This window comes from Parasteatoda tepidariorum, chromosome 9, assembly GCF_982258835.1.
Source record: "Parasteatoda tepidariorum strain Cologne lab strain chromosome 9, Ptep-v5.0, whole genome shotgun sequence".
In the NCBI taxonomy this organism is placed as follows: domain Eukaryota; kingdom Metazoa; phylum Arthropoda; class Arachnida; order Araneae; family Theridiidae; genus Parasteatoda; species Parasteatoda tepidariorum.
Window position 1 is genome coordinate 31,251,126 of NC_141763.1, and position 20,568 is coordinate 31,271,693.

The window sequence follows — 20,568 nt, forward strand, 5'->3', positions numbered from 1 at the left end:
TTAAAAAAAATAAATATGATAAATGAGGTAACGAACAAAATAAGAGAACTAATATTTATTATGAGTAATGCAAACAAAATAAATACTTTTATCTTTTGATTTCATAACTTTGTGTAAGTTTTATGAATAAAAACTAACAGATATGAAACATTAAATATTTATTGTACAATATGCAAGTTTGCTTTACAAATTTGTGGGCAGTTTTTTTTTTGAAAATAAATATGATGAATGAGTTAAAGAACAAAATAAGAGAACAAATTAGAACTGAGAGAAATAAATAAATAAATAAAAAAGAATAGTCAGTTACCTAGTTACCTTATATTTCTTTAAGAATACCTCCAGCAATGTGAACAGAATAAATATTTTTATCTTTAGATTTTTATAACTTTGAGTAAGTTTTATGAATAAAAACTAACAGATATGAAACATTAAATATTTATTGTACAACATGCATGTTTGCTTTACAAATTTGTGGGTAGTTTTTTTAAAAAAAATAAATATGATGAATGAGTTACAAATAAAACTTTGAAGCAATGCAAACCTGTACACTCTACAAACTACATTAGTACAAGTAGTTTTAAAAATTTTTAACACTATAACCTACTACTACATAGTTTAATTTTTTCAAAAAGTTTATTTTCTTGGTACAATTTCTCTGTATCAGATGCACCTCCAATGCATTCTGAATTTATAAATACTCGTGGAACCTGTAACAAAACATAACAATTACTAAACAATGATGCAAATACATAAATGACTTAATATTCAACATATTTTATCCAGCATAATGAGCTTTAGAAATTGCTTTGCTAATTTTAATCATTATCATATTATAGTTAATAAACAAACAAAAAATAAAAGTGCTACATAAATGGAAGCTGAGAATAAATTCAAACTGTTAAATGTAAACTGCAAAAGTAAGTTTTAATGTAAAGAGATAAACATATGTAATGAACATTAACAAATATTTATATGTTACATTTAATTATTTTATATTTTAAACAGATGAAAAATGAAGAAAATTAATTCATTTTAAATGCAGTATACAAGCCTTTATTTTATTAGTTTCATTGAAACAAAAGAAATATTTATCTTCTTGTAGCAAAAAATAAAATCAATAGATTATACAGTTGGACCTCATTAACACGAAATTGCTTAAAGTGAAACACCGCTTTACATAAAATACATGTCTCGTCCTGTGTGTCAATATCTTTGTTTTTCTTCATTTGACTTAACGTTTTGTTGAATTTCTTCAGTTTGTTCCCTTTCTTCTTCTGAGATCTCTCTCTATGCCATAACCTCTTTTAATACCTCTAATTCTTCCCAATCATGATATGAGTCATAGTTTTGTTGAATTTCTTCAGTTTGTTCCCTTTCTTCTTCTGAGATCTCTCTCTATGCCATAACCTCTTTTAATACCTCTAATTCTTCCCAATCATGATATGAGTCATAGTTTTGTCCACGATGGTTACTTCTTCATGATTATTTTTCTTTAGGATTCATTAAAATAGAAAACATAGTTTGTTTATAGAAAGAACTTGCCTCACCACAAAGTCTAAAGGGGTCTGCTGCTGTGGAAACATGAAATAGTGCAGGGGAGCTGCTTCTTTCCTGATTCCCAATATCTCTCTAATCTGAGCCAAAACCTGTCTTAAATTATGACCCAACTTGAAATAATTAAACCTCGCAACCATAGAGACAGCCACTATTCCTGACAAATGGCAAGGGAAGTTCTTTTCATACACAAACTGTGCTGTCACATCTTACGGGTGGATTTTCTTATCTATGCAAAAAATATAATATATCTTCCAAATCTACCACTTTAAGAATGAATGATTCAACTTCATTTTAAACATTTCCATATCTTTCTTAATAGGGCTTCAACAATCGAAACAGAAATTAATTCAAGAACAATTTAAATAATTTTCAGTAATTAGGAAAAAAAAAGTCTTTTTTTTTTGGTGCTTAAAAATATTTTGTGAAATCAAAGTTCACCAAGCAATGCATTAATCTAAAAAATTTTTGCGATAATCGGTCAACAAATACATAAAAAAATCCTATTTTTTTTGCATTATCAAAAAATTAGTTTTATTGAAACTTGTCAGGGCTGTTAGTACTCAACAAAATAGAAAAACTGGTAAAAACCATCTTAATTCTAGAATTTTTTTTAAAAAAGTAACAATACAGCTTTCACTATTTTTAATTATAAACAATCCAGATAAAAAACAGTTCTGTATGGTGAAAGTCTTGAGAGTAAGGGATACTTTACTCTATTCCAAAATAAAGATTGATATAAACTAGTTTTAATGTCTGTTTTTCTCTTTCTTGGGGTGCAAGCAATGGCGGTATATGATGTCATTCAGAATTGAATGCATAAGTCAACACATCATAAAAATAAATGAAATTGTCCCAATCAGACTGAAAATATTATTTTTAGTTCTAATTCTACAGCAAAATTCAAACCCAGAAGGTCATATCTAATATAAATTTACTATGATCATGATTTTCCTTTCGCAAGATAAGATTTAAAAAGAAAGTTGTACATAAAAATTCAACATTAATATTCAAATTGTCTTCCATTTCCAAATAATATAAAATTGTATTACTGTTCTGGAGCCTGTAATTTCATGAAGAACATCCTGCATATTACTTCCATCTTCCCTTTTGTCTAATTCAATAGTTGTGAAATTTATATTGTTTTCATCAAATAACTGAAAAGATAGAAAAGTTTAGTTTATGAATAAATTTTATTAGTATGAGATAAAAATATGACTTATTTTTTTAATGCTTTTATCAGTTTTAATTGAATTTTATAATTTTCTAAACCTTTCAATTTCAGTTAGAACATTGTTTCCTTCTAAGATAATTTATTCTGAAAAAATAAATATAGCAACTAATAAAGAACTTAGTAAAAAATTAGGCATTTAATAATAATTAAATAATTAACAATTTGGGATTTAAGATAAACTGAAATCCAAATTTAGATTACAATAAAAAACAGTTTTCAAATTGACAGAAATTTTTCCTTTTCTTATTACAAATGTGATATTTATTAATGTTAGACTTATAAAATTATTACTCTGGAACTGCTCTCATTATTACAATAAACTAATTCCTGTCATTTAACTCATATGATAAAACTCTTCTGATTTAGATAGTTCGATGACCATATAACCAGTAATACCTAATAATTCCACAGTTAATTAAGCACCACTGGTATCAATAATAGTTTGACAATTTTTTACAGCCCTTTCATCTTAATTATAATTTTTTTTCAACTGAACTTAATTATTAATAAAACTATAATGTAAATATTGAGTTAATAAATTTACTTGTAATGTCATTAAAGTTAAGTTTCATATTTTTAAAACAACTTTTTAAGTAAAAAAAAAGTTACATTTTTGATGAAAATATTTTTTTTTATTAATATTCAGTAATAATAAGCAATTAAAATGGTTTACAGGAGGCACAGCTGACTTGCAAAAACTCATTGTTCTTCCATGATAAATGTGCAGTTAATCTGGTTAGGAATGTTACATTTGTGAGGGGCTACTTTTGCATAGCGTCTGAAGAGTGTGACAAAAATACTTTCATAGTTAATACAGGTTTAGTAGTGGTTCAAAATAAAATTAGGACAAAGTTTAAAAAAAAAAAATCAAAATTAAATTACATATATTCCACATACTAAAAAAACAAAGGCCTATCAAGAAATGCCTAATGCAAAGTTTTGAGATCAAAAATGCTGAGTTTCTTTTTCATGAGGTGATCAAAAGATTTAAACAAGATTACAAGTTTGAACAATGAATAATTGGTTGATGGCCATTAAATTAGAACTATTATATGATTACAATGTCTAAGAATTATAAATTTTATTATTATTAAAAAGAATAAAAAAGAAGATATAAGCATCCCAAAACAACTAAGTTTTGTAGTGTATCAAAACTACACAATCAGAAATAAACAAATAATCAGCGAATAAAAAATAAAGTTAATTGATCATTGATCATTTAATTGAAAACTGAATTTAAATGATCATTTTCATTACTTATTAAAATAGAATAATAGGAAAAAAAAAGAAAGGTTGACTGCAATCTGAAAATAAAGTGCAATATGACTTTAAACTTCATATTTTTAGATAACTTTTAGTGAGAACTAGGAATTTTTATTTTAAACAAAAATTATGGAAACTTTAAGGCATCAAGGTAAAAAAAAAACTTTTGTCACTTAGAATTCTTCTTCTTCTGTGGCCTACTTGTGAGAAACCTGCTTCACAGAACTTAGGGGTCAAGTGCCTGTTACAGATTAAGGATGAAAATAGGTATAAAATGACAAAAATTCAAAATGATTCTGTAATAAAGGTGGGAAGAATAAAGAAAATGTTTGTTCCAACGCTGATTCAGTAATAATCTATTCTAATATAAATGAAGATAAAGGGGTCCTGTTTTTCCCACTAACCTCTTTTCATTTAAAAAAAAATTTTTATTTCATAATTTTAATTTTTGAGTAAAAACATACTAGTTTTAACATTGATAGGTGTAGTTTTTATTAACTTCTTACACGTGAAAGAAATTTTTAAAAATCCAAATGATTTTTTTAACATGACACATTCGTCAAAATGTCATATTTTGAACAAAAAAAAAACAAAAAAAATAATTTAGGAACATAATGACAAAAATAAAGGAAAAAAAATGCTTTGCATCCAGAAAATCAAGACAACTGCAAAACCTGATTTATATACTAAGTGCTAGAGAGAAGATGTTATTTTTAATAAAAAGAATTTGATAACAATTTAAAATTATTTATATTTTGTAACAATGTTTTACTATTCATGCAAATAGCAAAAAATATTATTAAGAAAACAAATTTTAATAAAATTTTTTATAATTACTTGAATAAATAACTATATATAACTTTTTTCATGTATGTTTTAAGAATAATAAAAATTACTAATTTGACCCTAAAGTAAGTATGAAAATAATTAAAAATATGTTTGAACTTGTACATTAAGCAAAAGTTAATAGCCGAGTTTTTCCTCTTTCTCACTTCTTCTCAGTGATAAAAAATATATTTAACACACATTGAAAAATAAAAAGCAAACAAATTTTTTTCTATAATTAATTTAGAATCAAAGATGAATGCTGCAGAACGAGAATTTGAAATCAAAGATGAATATGACAGAACGAAAATTTGAAATCAAAGATGAATGTGACAGAACCAAAATTGGTATAAACATATAGTAGCAAACTTAATAATAATAAGTAATATTTAATTGTATTTGTGTATTTATGGACACTTAAGAATAATATAAAATTTAATAACCTTTTTCACTTTTCGACAGTATATACAATGAGATTTGGAAAAAATAACAACACAGTGTTTGTTTATTAATTCATTAATAAGTTTTCGCTCAACACTAGAAAACATTTTTGGAGAAGAGCTAGAAAAACGAGTGCCCATACTCAGGATTACTATCTTTAATAATCTGCAAATAATTTGGAGAACATAAAATCTTTCAGTTTTCACGACCATGAATTTCAAATGATTGATTGATTTGATCAAGAATGATTGTTTATTTTTATTTTGACGCTCCTAACAGTTTATTTCTGTGCGAAGTAATATTTGGAAGAAAGTATGTGGATCTTACACTTAACAGAAAGAGGCAGATGTAGACGTACCTTTTGAAGGCAACTTGACAACAAACAAATTTTGAAACATTTTTGACCGGAATCGCCCCTTTATAGTGTTAAATTGCAATTTTTATTTACTTAAAGATGATTTTTTCGTCTGGTTTATCATTGATGTTACTAGTGCTCAATGTGTGCTTTGCAATTGGTGATTTTTGCATTTCTTTTACAATTTTTTTAAAGTCTTAAAATTACTTTTATTTCATTAAATGCATATTTCATTATAATAAATTAGACATTCTTTTAAATTCCTGTAAAATACCTAATACAAAAGATTTAATAAAGGGGATATATCTTCCCTTAATAGATATGATCAGTGAATTAATGGAATGGCTTTTTAGTTTTATTAGGAATAATCAGGTTAATAATTTATTCATAGTAAATATTGATTTTTCTACTTTGTACATATTTATATCATTTTCTTCTTATTTTATAATTTGAGGGAATAAATCACATTTGAAATATTTTTCTTCCAAAAAATGCATTTTGGAATTTATTTTTTAAATGTATTGATTGACATTTGACACACTTAATTGGTTATACTAATTCATATATGTTGTGTTCCATAATATGTTGGCACACAGCATTTACGCTTGCTTTCTTATTTTGAAACAACTTTTTTAATGATTTAAAAAAAAAAATTGTTGGTTTTCTCTTTTTTAAAAAATTTAATTACTGCTTTGTTACCAATGAAAACTAAGAAATAACATAAGTTCTACTATTTTTAACATCACTGTTTATATGGTATCGATTACAATATATATGCTAATAGCTACAGTAGATAGATTTCAAAATAACGTGTATTATCACTGGTATAAAACTTTCTTCTAATTCTTTTTTCTTTTTCATAACATTTTCTTATTTTTTCTAAATTTCATCTAAAAAATATATAACTTCTTCTAAAAAAATTATTTTTCTTAAATTTTTTTTCTTCCAGGTGCATCTATAGTTATAATAAAATTTTTTTTTTAAATTTTTAGTATTTAGGATTATAATCTTTTTTTATAACCACTGATTATTCTTTGCATTTTAGATTCTGATATTAGGGAGGAAGACTTGGGAAATAAGATTTCTCTCAAAGTTCCTCAATTGTCTGAAGAAGAAAATAGAAGTAATCACATGCCTACCAATTTGAGATGTGATGCATGTCTTGCTGTTGTTTATCAAGTAAGGCTACTGATGAAATTACATTCTCTTATTATCTTTCTTATTTTGATAATTTTTAACATTAAAAACTATTGTTTGTAAATAATTGACTAATTACAGTCAATTTAAATTATCCCTTTCGATACATAAAATAAAATACGTCCATATAATATCTAATTTTTTTAAAACTGTTATGATTTCTGAAGAAAAGGGAAATCCAGTTTTTAATTTTATTTATTTCTTAAAGATGGATAATAAAATAATTACACTCTCTGTATGATACCTAGTTCCTTTGAAGTTGTTATAATTGCTGTAGCTATAGGGATTTTTCTCAAAACGGATGAACCTGTCCAGACACCTTATCCAAATTTATCTCTATTATCATGAACCAGATTCATCCTATTTAATAAATGGGTGTAAAACCTTTAAAGCTTGATCACCTATCTTGTAGATTGGCTGTTGAAATAAGTCAAATTTGCCAAGGGGCATTATTGATTATATTCTGAATTTTTCACAAGAACAAAAATTTTATTAAGAAATTTTTTGATTATGTTTTACTTTAAAATTTCACTGAATTGGTGAAATAGGATTGAAAGATAAAAAAGAGTAATAGGATATTTGTAAGTGCACCAACTAATTTTAAAAGTTCAAATGAATGAAATGAAGGTTTTTTATTAAATGTTCTGTATTGATATGTGTAATAATTTATTTATACTCAATAACTAGCATTCTCCACTAACAAAGCATACATGCTTACTTTCTTAAACTAATCAGTTTGTACAAGTTCTAATTCATTCAATAATTAATATTATTTTTTAATTAAAGGTTTTTGCTGACTACTATTTGAAAGTTATGTATAAACTGAATTACATTTATTTTTATTTTGACTATCATATGCATAATATGATACATATAAGAATAACATAAAGTAAGAAATGATTTTTTTAAAAAAAAGGTTTATTCCCATTTATAAATTGAGGACAGATATTTTTCAAGTGATTGTAATTCATATAAATGCTTTTATATTCTAGTTATATACTGCTCTGTTTGTAGAACAAAGTAAATTGGATAAGTCCAAAAAAAGAAAATCTCTGAAAGAGTATGAGATATTAGAAACCATTGAAAATGTTTGCAATAAAAATTTTGAAGAGTAAGTTGCATTATATTTTTAACAGAAAATTCTTTGACCTATACTTAAACATTTGTGTATGCATAGAATTTATTGTTATATAATATTTTAGAAGACTATTGCACAATCAACAATTTTCTATGGAAGTTTATTTTAGAGTATATAAATTTTTTCCTGAGATTTATATGAGTAATTTTCAAAATATGTCTTAAGTAGTACTTTTAGTAAGATTTCTTAAAGTTTAACTAGTTTATTTGAAATAATGCAGATGTTTTAAACAAACTTAATATTTTATTTTTTCTTTAATTTTTCGAAAATTTCATGAAATATTATTTCAGTAGTTGTATTAAAATTGAAAACTTTTTCTTTAGCCAAAGCAAATTATGAGAGACAAACTCAAAATTTTAGTTTTTATTCACTGCAATTGTAAATATCTCTGGGTAACAAATATTTGATTGCATTTATAGAAATACTTGATCTTGCCTAATTCGAGTGTCAGGCTTTCTAATCAGAATTTAGATTTGCTCCTAAAGCCACAGATTTTTTTAAAATAAAATTTATGATTGATTTTTTTTCAAAATGTACAAGTTTATATATGTTATATATAAGAAGGAGTAAAGGGAATTAAAGACACATCGTCAGGATTAAAATTGCATAGTAACCTTTGCCCAAAAATGCCATTGGGTAGGCTAGAGTTACTTCCCTATTATGACTTGTTCTGAAGTATATCAGAAAATAATTCATAATAGGGATGTGCCCCTGGCGTTGTATGACAACATTTTCAGACATTAGTTCTATGCAGTTTTAATTCTGGTGATGTACTCTAACTCCTCTAGAACTTTGTGACAACATTTATGCAACCCTTTGTGGTATATAATGTTTTTAAACTTGTACATTTCTATGAAAAAATAGACTGAAGTGCCATTTAAAAAAAGCTGTCTCTTGGAGAAAGCAACCAATTGCAGATTTAAAAAAAAAACTATAATCCAGTGTAATCATTTAACTCAATGATTTCTTAATGCACTTTATGTCAAGTCTACATATCATTGCATAATAAGTTATAAAATTTTTTTCTTCTAGATATATGGATCTGCAAGATAGCATTGTAATTGTAATAATAAAAGAGAAATAAAAGATCATGTATAAAGCAGTTAATTCCAAAGGAAAGTTGCGCAATGCAGCAGAAATTCCATAAGAAAATTGAAACCAATAGAAAATTTAAAAGAAAATAATAAAAATATAAAAAAGACAACGGAAGCTGACGTCATCAGGGGGTACCTGCTCTGGAAGTCAGAAAAACAGAAAACCTTTTCTATCGAGAGAGCACGACAAATGTCTAAAAACTGCTCTCTCTGTACCCCAAAGTTTTCTGGTTTTGTAAAGAGAAGAGTAATAAAAAAACAAAATATTTTGTATGATGTATTTCTTTTTCCTATTCCTGGACTTTTTACAAAACCTTTGGGTACAGAGAGAGAGCAATTTTTAGACAGTTGTCGTGCTCTCTCGATAGAAAAAGTTTGTATTTCATGACTTCTGGAGCTGGTAGCCTCCGATGACGTCAGCTTCGGTTGTCATTTTTATATCTTTTCATTGTTTTCTTCCTTTAAAATTTTCTATTATAATTATAAATAATAATTATTTTTTAAAAAATTTCCTATAGTATATTGTATCACAATGTTTGAAGAAGGAGCAATATATTTTAAAAACGTGTTATACTTACATATATTAATATTATTATTTTTTAAAAAGAAGCTTTGATAAAAGTTAATGATTCTTTAGTTCTGTATTTGAAATGCATTACTTAAAACATATATGCTACATTTGTATTGATGGATGGCTAGTAAAATGTCTATTTCTAGTTTCAAATTTTTACTTTATCTTATCTTGTTATGATTATTTCTTCTGTCACTTTCAATAATTCTTATAACTGTTCTCTCGCTTATATGATGATACTGTCAATAAATATACTCTGATACAAATTGTGTTATTTTAAGTGAAACTTTTCAGGTCATTTTAAGTTAAGCATGAAAATGTGTCTTTTGTAATTCCAATATTATGAAAAATTGAACCTAAAAAATAGTTATAATTATATGTTTATAATTTTAGATATGGAGTAAAGCAAGTTGATGGCCTAAATAGATTATCTGGTCCAGGTTTAGAGACACAAGGAGTTATGGGCATGACGCAAATGGGTGGCAGGTGGCCACATAGGTATCTTACATATTAAAATTTTCCTTTTCCCCATTTTTGAAGTCAATATTCACCACATATAATCCAGTTTGTAAATATTCACTAATGAGTACTACTGCTCATTGATTTGTTCCCTTATTATTGTTTCCATACCATTTTATGCTATTATATCATAGCTTAATTTATATTCTAATTCAACTAAATTAATGTAATTATTATATTATTTTAGCTGATTATTTGATTATACTTTTTTGTACTTAAAATAGAGGTTCATAAGATGCAATAGATTTCTACAAATGTTCCACAAATTTGCCAAATTCATTTGTCGAGGAAATAATATTTTAATTAATATTTTAATTGATAAACAATTTTGAAATTGTCAATGAATAAGTAGAATGTGTTGAAAGTTGGCTAAATATGTCATTTTAAGCTATTGTCCTTGTAGAAAATGCTTTTGAATAAATATACCTTTATGTTTAATAACTAACAATAGAATCTTTTTAAATAACTAGGGGGCTAAGCCCCCTGTTCACTGCCTCTCACCAACCCCAATGATTGCTTCACAATAATTGTCTTTTCTTGGCAGAAAACAGTTTTTCTACTAAAGTTAAAATTATTCCCTTAACATATATGTACTAAAAGGGATTCTATTTGCTTACGCTTGTGCCTCTACTTCCCACGTCCAAATATTACTATCTATTAATATTATGAACATTTAGATCTCTTGGTGAACAGAAGTGATTTTTCGAAGTAATCATTTTTTAAAATAACATTTATTTTCTTATAACATTATATTGTTCAAACAAATTTGATGAGTTCACAACCATAATTTTATACTTTCGCTAATAATAGCAGTACTTGAGTATTGAGTGTAGTAAATTGCGGCGGGCTCTCTGCTTTCCCTTATAGCACTGCGTTTCAATAGGTAAGGCTTAATTTTGTCTAATAAGATTTATTTGAGCTCTGAGGCTCTTCTTCAAATTCAACATGCTTCCACCACAAACCACGGACTAGGTTTTCGCTGTACTGGATATATCTTTAAATTAGGGATATAAAAATATTTAAAAGGAAACAATACCTTTACGACTTTTGTTAATTTTATGCTGATGACAACCAAAACAATATTGAAATGAATGAGGAAAAAGTGGATCCTACCATGTGATTTTTCGTCCAATAAAAATGCACCGACAACAATGGAAAACTGTGTTGGACCATTCTTTTTTTTATGTTGCATAGAGATACTTTTGGTGTAGCATGTTTTCTTCAATGAAATGTCTTACTCTGTAAATATGCATTTTCTTTATTCTACTGTACAAGTGAATTTCTATAACTTAAGTTTTAGATTTTTCATTTTCAGATTTAAGATATCAAGGTTTGATTGTTTATTGTTTCAAAATCAATGCTGTAACTTCATGAACAAGCTATATTAAAGAAATATGTGGTCTACAGTGCTATAAATGTAACCAAAGTTTATCTATGCACCTCACATTTTAAAACCTATACTATACTCAACATATCCCTTTATGAACCTTGTGCCACTATACCCCACATACAATTTAATTTTAGGAAGTGCTCACTGACAGGAATAGTGAATATTTAAAAACTATCTTTTTAGGTATAGGGTTTAAAAATTGATGCAAAATTAGCAGAATAATAAGGTGCAAATTTGTTTGCAAGTTGGAAAACCTAACGCCCTAGTCCTCAAGATAAGGGCACCCAACATCATTTGCTTACATATGCAATTAGTTGTCTCTATTTGTAAAAATTTTATCTATAGTATGCAAACCTATCTAATCTGTTTGAATAACTTTTGATGAAGAGATTTCTATGCAACATCAACTATTAATAAGATGCAATATTAATAGTTGGAGGCTCATACCTCAAATATGCTAATTAACTAGTCGGAATTACACAATTTCGGATTAGATGCAAAAATATACTTTCTCTAAATATACGTCTTTTGAATATTTGATCATCAAAATATAGAGAATAGCAGCAAATTGGAAAACATTGTTCCAAAATTTTAGTCAGGGGAGCAGTAAAATGTTTGAGTTCCTAAAATATTTATCTTATTTTTGTGTATCCTATTTGTGTTCACAATATCTTTTTAATAATTTTTATAAATAAAATATTTTTTTGTGTGCACAGAATTGAAAAACCTTAAAATTTTTAAGAAATTGGTTTACTAGTTATCACACTACAAAGTTTCAAAAAAGTTACTTTTTTAATTCTTATGACCAACTAACATGAATAACTAGTTTTTTTCTGATCTTGGATTATAACCTTTTTTAGTTGTATTAATTAAGACAACGTTCATACTTATACCTTTCCACTTTTTTTCTGTATGGAGTTACATTTAGGTTAAAAAATTTTATAGTTGCCTGCAATTTTTTTTAATACTTTTAATCTCTTTTCTGGACTGACCTATCAAGATCATTTTTTCGAGATTGCAGTTTTTCTCTACATTTTGAGTTCTGATCCCTTGAAAAAATAAAAGTATATTTACACAGAAAAATTATATTTTTGTGTCTAGTTTCTGACCTTAAAATACCTGTGTTCTATAGTGTATATAAGGTTGACCCATCGAACCACTAACATTACATTTTAATATCTGTATGAATATCTGTTTATTAGATTAAAAGTTATTCAGGATTCAATATTTTTTCTTGCATACCATACATCATAAAATATGGAACTCAATGAATTTATTTATTTATTTATATCCATTCATTTATAGGTTGCAAGAAATGTGTCATTATTATATTGGAGAGGCTGGTGAGTTTGATATCTATGAGATGTTCCTTGAAGGTAAAAGTAAATTGACTGAATTTTTGTGCTATGGCAAAGGAACTTATGGACACTGCGCACAGCTAAAGTCATCAACAAAAACTGAGTTATAACACATTTCTGTTGAACACTACTGAGGACTATTAATGTATCATTAATGAGGCACATCTTAGCACTTACAGCCTGTGATATTTTTATTTTCAGGCTCATTTGTATTATACTAGGCTCAGAAAACGTTTAAATTTTTACATGCCCTGCCGGGACTCTTAGTCTATTATTAATCTGTTGAAAAAATTATAATAACAGCATACATATATATATCAACAAATTTATTTTATATATAATTCAGAAGTATTGAATATTATTAATAAAGAATAATTAGGCATTATTTACTGCAAAGTATAATGAGTAAAATTTGAGTCAATGATAAAACATAACATTTGAGTCAATGACAACAAAGAAGTAGAAAACATGCAGAAAATCATTTTTAACAAAGAAGTTATAATGTCAAAACAATTAAGAACTATTGACATGTACATGCTCTTAATCATGTTACTTAAAAATGATCTTCTAAATTTTAATATTAATTGTTTTCTTGTGTACTGCAATAGGGATAATCTTTTTTTCATATTATTTTCTTTTTCCCTTTTTTGTCACGTTTTCTCCTTATCCAAAATTTTGGTGATTTTTGTTTAAATTTAAGAACTTTTTTATCAGTACTTTTTTCTATTTCTAATTTGATATTTACATGGCCGGTTCGGAATTTAGGGGTAAAAAATGCATGCCAGATCAGAATTCTTGCATGCCCCAGCATGTCGAGAGATATAATTTTTGAGCTCTGGTGTAATATTTAGAGTCATGATCTCATCTGATAGTCAACGTAAAGTCGTAATATTTAATCATTTTTGAAAGGACAATCCACTTCATAAAAGTTTTTTGTGTGTTAAAAATTATTAAACAATCTTTCTTATTGATTAAAATCTGATAATTTTAAACTAATTTCAAAAAGTTTTAATGACTAACAAAACTGTGGTAAAAGAATTGATGCTCTCCCCACACAAATAAAGTTACCAGTAGAAACTGAATTCTATCCAGTTGATAAATACTTAAGATTATAAAGAGGTTTTACTAAGTTCTTACACCCAGTCATTCTTTTATTTTCAGGTCCATTTGTATAGCATTTATAGTCATATTCTTATCAGTTTAAGAATCTTATTTCTGTTAGCTATCATAAAATCATAATATATTGTTATTCTGAAATGATCGATCCACATGAAAAAATGTTTTGTAAATGGTTCAAAAGCCCATCAGTGTAGGTCACGGTCTTCTTCATGAAAACTTTTCAGGTATCTCTTCTAAAACCAACATGCCTCCAATTTTTAACATGTCTGGTTAGAAAGTTAGTTCCAATGTCATCAGCCTATCAAAGTATAGGTCTTCCTCTATGTTGGGTTACAAATGGTTAAGCCATAAAAATCTTCAAAAGTAGTAATCATTTTTAAATAACCTGTCTATTTCAGTTAAGTCGATTTAACTTATGTGAATTATATCTGGTTCTTTGTTGGTTTTGTGCAATTCTGAATTGAAACATTTATGGTACACATTGTTAATCTGTACTCTTTTAAACTTAGCCTTACATTCTAAAAATCTTACATTCAAAATTATCAATCCTATTTTTAACTTTCTTTGTTAGAAATCAACATCAAATATTTCTTAGTACTTGATCCATTCTTATGCGCCCAAAGAAAATTTATATCGCATTCCTCATTTAAGAAATTTTACAACCAAACATATTTTTTTAGGTTTTCACTTCTGAAAATTGTACTATTTTTTAAAAAAAACTATGCTTTAACTACTTTTGTGACTTATTATTTTTTTTACTTTTATATGTATACTACTTATTTTTGGTTTACATATGTACATTACTTATTATGATTACAAAATGTTTTGTTTTTGATAATATACTACAAGCAGTTGTTGATAAAAATAACTACATTTATAAATGGAGTTAGAATTTCATTCCTAATAAATGTTTGTCGTGTATTGAAACATATAAAGAAATAAATGAGAATCTATTTAAAGAAATCAATGAAATATTTAACTGTATAAATTGTATATGTTTACCTGAATAAAAAAAAGAAGTATGTATGAAAATCTAGTTTAATAACATTAAACTAAACGTGTTTTATTCAATCTAGCTTAACAACAATAATGATCATCAATAAAAAATTTATATCTAGTTATAATTAGTATGTTTAGATAATTTATTTTCTGATTGTACGAATTGTAGAAATATATTAATCTAAGTTACATGCTTTTTAGTTTTGTTAATAGTTGTACTTGATAATATTTATCTAAAAAACCATTATTTATTGCGGTTTAAATCTGTTTTTTTAAAAAAACACCTATACTAATTACTAGTTTTAAATGAATAATCCTAAAAAATTGAAATAGTAAGATTTGACCTGTTAAAAACTTTGTGGCTTTAATGCAGATAGAAATAACAGTTGACGCCTTTCAAGCACTCAAAAACAGACGCCCATTCTCAAGACTTGTCGAACGACGTGATAGCGAAAAAATAAGTTGTCAACAAAAAAATGGAAAAAAAGGTGAGAAACAAAACCATAGAGTAAACGAGAGTAAAACAAAAATAAAGATGAAAAAACAGGACAAAGAAAGCTACTATTGCCTAGTGGGGCAATTTAGCATAAAATGTATCCCCCTAATGGTTGCCTATTTTTGATCACTTGACATGTGGACTTTAATTTCCATTTACATATTTTTAAAGCCAATGAAGTTTTATAATAAGTAATTTTTTTCCCCTACTAAATTATGTCTTCTAATTTATCAATAAAAAAAATGGTGGAACAATTGAACAAAAATAGCAAAAAAAAAGTTATATTAACACTTACATTGTGTAATATTTTTTCCCTGTGATATAATAAAGTCTATGAATTTAAAAATCATAAATAAAATTTATTTTATCAGTCTACTTCTATGATTATTGTATTAATAACACCAAATTATCTTTTAAACTAGTTTTTAGAGTATGTATATTTTAGTCACTAAAAGGATGTTAAGGCACTTGTAAAGTACAAAATTGTTTGATTCTGCCAAACTTGCTCTATTCCACATGAAAACATTTAATTATACACCAGTAGATTATAACAAAACCACATAAAAATATTGTGATTCAATGTATTCAGTGTCATGCAAAATACAAATTATGCTTATTTTATTGTACGCAGTACTTTATAATAGTGCAATATATTTTGTATATCATGTCAACATATGTTGTACATTTTGTGACACTGTGTTAAATCATAATAATGTTTCATGATTTAATTCTTTTCTAAAAATACTTAAATGAATGTATAAAACATCAAAATTCATTTTTAATGGAGCAATTTTATAAATGGATTATGCTGAAGAACACATTTAAATCATCATTAATTTAATATTTTGAATAATCATTTCAACCTTGTGTACCAATGTTATATGCAACAAGCGGAAAAAAGATGAAACTAAATACACATTTATTTTGAAACTATTAATTTTGATATTTAATAAGAAAAAATCCGTTTTAATTAGATTTGCTCATCGCTTTTTTTAATTCGTTCACTAAAAAAGTATTCAAAAATCTTAATATATGTAAGCAAACTTAAATAAAAATAGTAATCAGTGCTAAATTTGTTGGAATGTTCAGTGTGTTGCTTTTTAAATAATTAATATTATAAAAACAATTTTCAATAAATTATTACATTAAATGTAAAGAATAGTGTTTTATTATTAAACTGAAAATTTATGAAATATTTTCGAATTTGTTAATTTTTACATTAATGTTGACTATTTTCAAACTCAAACTGATATTTATTCTGTGTAGCATGAAAAGCTCAAATTTGAAATTTGTGCAACTTCTAATTTCAGAATAAATGGATTTTTCTAAGAGTATATCAATATAAAATAGAATAGTATGAAAATATATAAAATAGGAATTTTTGTGATGTTTTTTTTCCAATCGACTGCTTATACACAATTCTAAGACATTAAATTTAATTTAACAAAATATTCATATTGTATTTATTATCTCTTTAGACTATTAACGCAATCTGAAGTATTGTATTTTTTTTTAAATAAACTATAAAGAAAAGTAATACACAATAGTTAGTTTTCAATTTATTTTGTAAAATATTTTATTATACTTAAAATATTTATGCTTACACGTGAATTTTAAACTTTTTAATAATAAAATTATATTTTAATATTAAAAAAGGTGCAAACACAGTAGAGTACTTTAAAAGTATGTTTTTAATTTAACATTTAATATATTTTAATTTCGAATAACCATGAACACTAGATAGTTGTAGGAAAATTTAAAAATTGGGTGTCACAAAAATGCTTTCCCGGGTAATTTTAAAATGTGGCTTTTCATTATATAATCTCAAACTCTTCACCTTAAGTATTAATATATTTTGGAATATTTTACTTGTTACTCTTATTTTATTTGTTCTTATTTTACTTATCACACTGTATTTTTAATGCCATATTTTTGTGTCTCATACTTTGACATTTTAATTAGTGTAAATTTTTTATGAAACTAAAATAAATATTTTTTCTGTAACTAAATTACAAAGAAAGATGCACTCTTAAAATAAGTTTTATTTCTAAAAATTTCAGAACAGTTTTATAATTAAGACACAGAGTGTTACAAAGAAAATTATAAAATTCAAAAATTTCAAAGGTAAGTACATATTTTCTATAAATATATGTTATAAAATTATAGCATTTCCAAAAGAAATGAAAGACAATTAAAAAAATAGAAAACTGTTATGATATAAATCTTTATCTAAATTAGCTAAGCTCATTTTATTGCTATCAGAGATATCACAAATGACAAATTTTAGTTAAGGAGTACACTACAATTTCTCTTAACACATTGTTTGTTAAACATACTATCTTCACAAACTGTGGCTTACTAGCGATATTTCACATTGAATTGTTTTCCCTACATTTTTATATTATTAAGTACTCATTCCACATTCATTTGCACATAAATAATAGTTTTTATAACAAAAATGAATGCATGCTTAGATAGAAAAAAAACTTCCTCACTTAACTGTGTTGAAATTGATAAGAGGCTGGCAGATATAACAATAATAGTATTTAAAGACATTATTGGTATATACCAAACTGTATGCGGATAGGAATTTTTGATGTTAGATTAAAAGTTTTGTATAGTTTCAGTACAGAGTTGAGCATACTGCTCTGAAACAGTTTTCTGTTTTGTACGTCACATAATTTGCAGAATTCTAAACATTAAAAGGAAATTCCATGATAACAGAGTTATAGATAAACAAATAATGGTTTTACTCTATTAAAAAAATTAATCCAACTATAATTAGAATGTGACCTTAAAAATAATATAAATGTACTTATAAATAATAAAATAAATTCTTTAAAAAATTATAATTAAAAAAATGCTGTTAAAACAGATAAATAGAAATCACCTTTTGTTTTTAGGCACCTTTATATTTAAACATATTAATTATAAAATATTGCATATTTTATAGAAAAAAAATAATGCATTTTATTTAATAACGAATTCAAAAATGTTGCTTTTACAAAATTTAACTGCTATTAAAATTTAAACAAAAGATAATTCTTTCCTGTAACAGACTAAAATCTGGAGCAACAAATTTTAACTATTTTTTTTTAGTTAATATTTAAAATGATGTTTTGCAATTTACTGCAGGTTATTTGCCTAGTAAATTCAGTAATTCAAGATGAATTATATACCACCTAACATCTGATTGACCTTTAAAAGAGGAATAAAAGCAACATTAGCATGGAATGGCCCTATAGTATTATGTACTTCTAGCTCGGCAATAGACATCAATGAAGCATATAAATAGTATGAATAGTCTCAAAATAATTCAATGTGAAATAATAAAACAACAAAAAAGTGCACAAATTACTCTGATTAGTAATAACATTTGTATTTGGGAACAAGAATTCTTAATTTCTGGAGAAATAAAAATTTATACGAGCTGTTTGTGATTGTAATGGCAATAAAAGTTTTTAATTTAATATTTGATTTTGGAAGAAATGACATATTCGTTATTAAAACTAGCATCAATAATTTAGAATTTATGTAGCCAGTTCAATAACGACTTGACTCGTCGGAAAGAATTAAATTTATTTGACTCAACTAAATTATTTACGTTCTTATATATTGTTGTATGTTATTTATTACTGCAGTACAAATATACCCTTTGTTAATTGCTAGCATATTAGCATTTAAATCTTAACATGTATTTAAGAATCTCTTTTGTACAAAAAGATACGAAGAGACAAATAAGTTTCTCTCATTAAATATTATTAAAAATATATAATTAATATTTTTTCAATAAGTTACAAAGCATCAATCATATTTCGATTTCATTAACCAACTGGAAACAATACATCATTCGTATAATCAAGTTCCACTGTACTGAAATACTATATACAATAAGGCTACTGTTTCTCTATACAAGTTTAGACTTCTAATATTTTATTTCTATCTATTTATCTCTTTTTTTTCAGATTTTAGTCTAAATTAATATACAGTAAACAAGCTACAATCTAAATACCTATCTTTAAAAGTTACTTTTTATGTAGACAAATACTGTAAAAAAGACATTTTCGTGATATACAAATTATTCACTTAGTAACAAAAAATAAACAAGTAATTCACATTTTAATAAATACATTACTTTCAAAGCTAACATAATTAAATGCAAGATTTGTACTTTTGTTACAACTACTGTAATATATTTGTTTTCCAGAACAGCACTATAATAAAGCCTATCTGCTGGTGTATCTGTAAGGTTTCTTTTATAACTAACTACTGACTAACTCTTTTTTAATTATAATATACATGTCATAAAAAAATCACAAAGTTTATTTTTACAATACTTGTTAATTTTTAAATAGATTACTTAATATATATTTTCAAAATTGAGAAATCACAGAGGACCATGATGTATGTAAAAGAATTAAAGTTTACGTATATATATATATATATTTTGGTTGTCATTTAATAAGTTAGTGCACTTTGTTTCATTGATGAAAGTAGAATAATTTTATTTTATTCTTAATAACTAAATTTTGGATTATCAATATATTTTCAAATCTAGTTTGGGAGAGATTTTTAATAATAATACTCGATAGTTTAAATAATAATGTTTTGTTACAAATAATATAAATACTTTAAATATAAAAATACATAACTACACAGTTAAAATAAAACAAAAATTACAACGTATAAATAATTTTTAATGTAATATTAAGTACAAGAAATGAAAACTTCAACAATTTAAATTTGCAGTCAGACAAATATCCAATTCAAACAAATATCCAAGATAAAAGAGGAAATAACACTTCAAAATAAATTTTCTGGAATAAATAATAAAATGTACTAATCTAACAATCCTTATTCAAATTAAAATAGCAAATGCAATAAAGAGATAAAAATACTAATTTATGCAACTTGTTATAATTATTGTATAAAATTTTTTTTAAAGGCAAACTGAAATTTAGTGTAAAGGAAGAAATAACTTGCCTATTCCTATAAATTAATTTACACATAAACTA

General features: G+C 25.4%; 2 protein-coding genes across 2 annotated transcripts; one reads left to right on the forward strand and one right to left on the reverse strand.

Annotated features, from left to right (window-relative positions):
- Positions 1–421: 421 nt before the first annotated feature.
- On the reverse strand, positions 422–5,572 carry LOC107441862 (uncharacterized). The gene is made up of 3 exons (XM_016055254.5): positions 5,320–5,572; positions 2,607–2,711; positions 422–707 (listed from the first exon to the last, which is right to left on the reverse strand). The coding sequence occupies exons 1-3, from the start codon at positions 5,527–5,529 to the stop codon at positions 594–596; spliced, it is 429 nt and encodes a 142-aa protein (XP_015910740.1). The 5' UTR covers positions 5,530–5,572; the 3' UTR covers positions 422–593.
- Positions 5,573–5,661: 89 nt separating this feature from the next.
- LOC107441861 (marginal zone B- and B1-cell-specific protein) lies at positions 5,662–13,199 on the forward strand. Its single transcript, XM_016055252.4, has 5 exons — positions 5,662–5,832; positions 6,718–6,851; positions 7,862–7,980; positions 10,066–10,170; positions 12,887–13,199. Exons 1-5 carry the CDS (start codon positions 5,772–5,774, stop codon positions 13,047–13,049), a joined length of 582 nt encoding a protein of 193 aa, XP_015910738.1. The 5' UTR covers positions 5,662–5,771; the 3' UTR covers positions 13,050–13,199.
- The last annotated feature ends 7,369 nt before the right edge of the window (positions 13,200–20,568 follow it).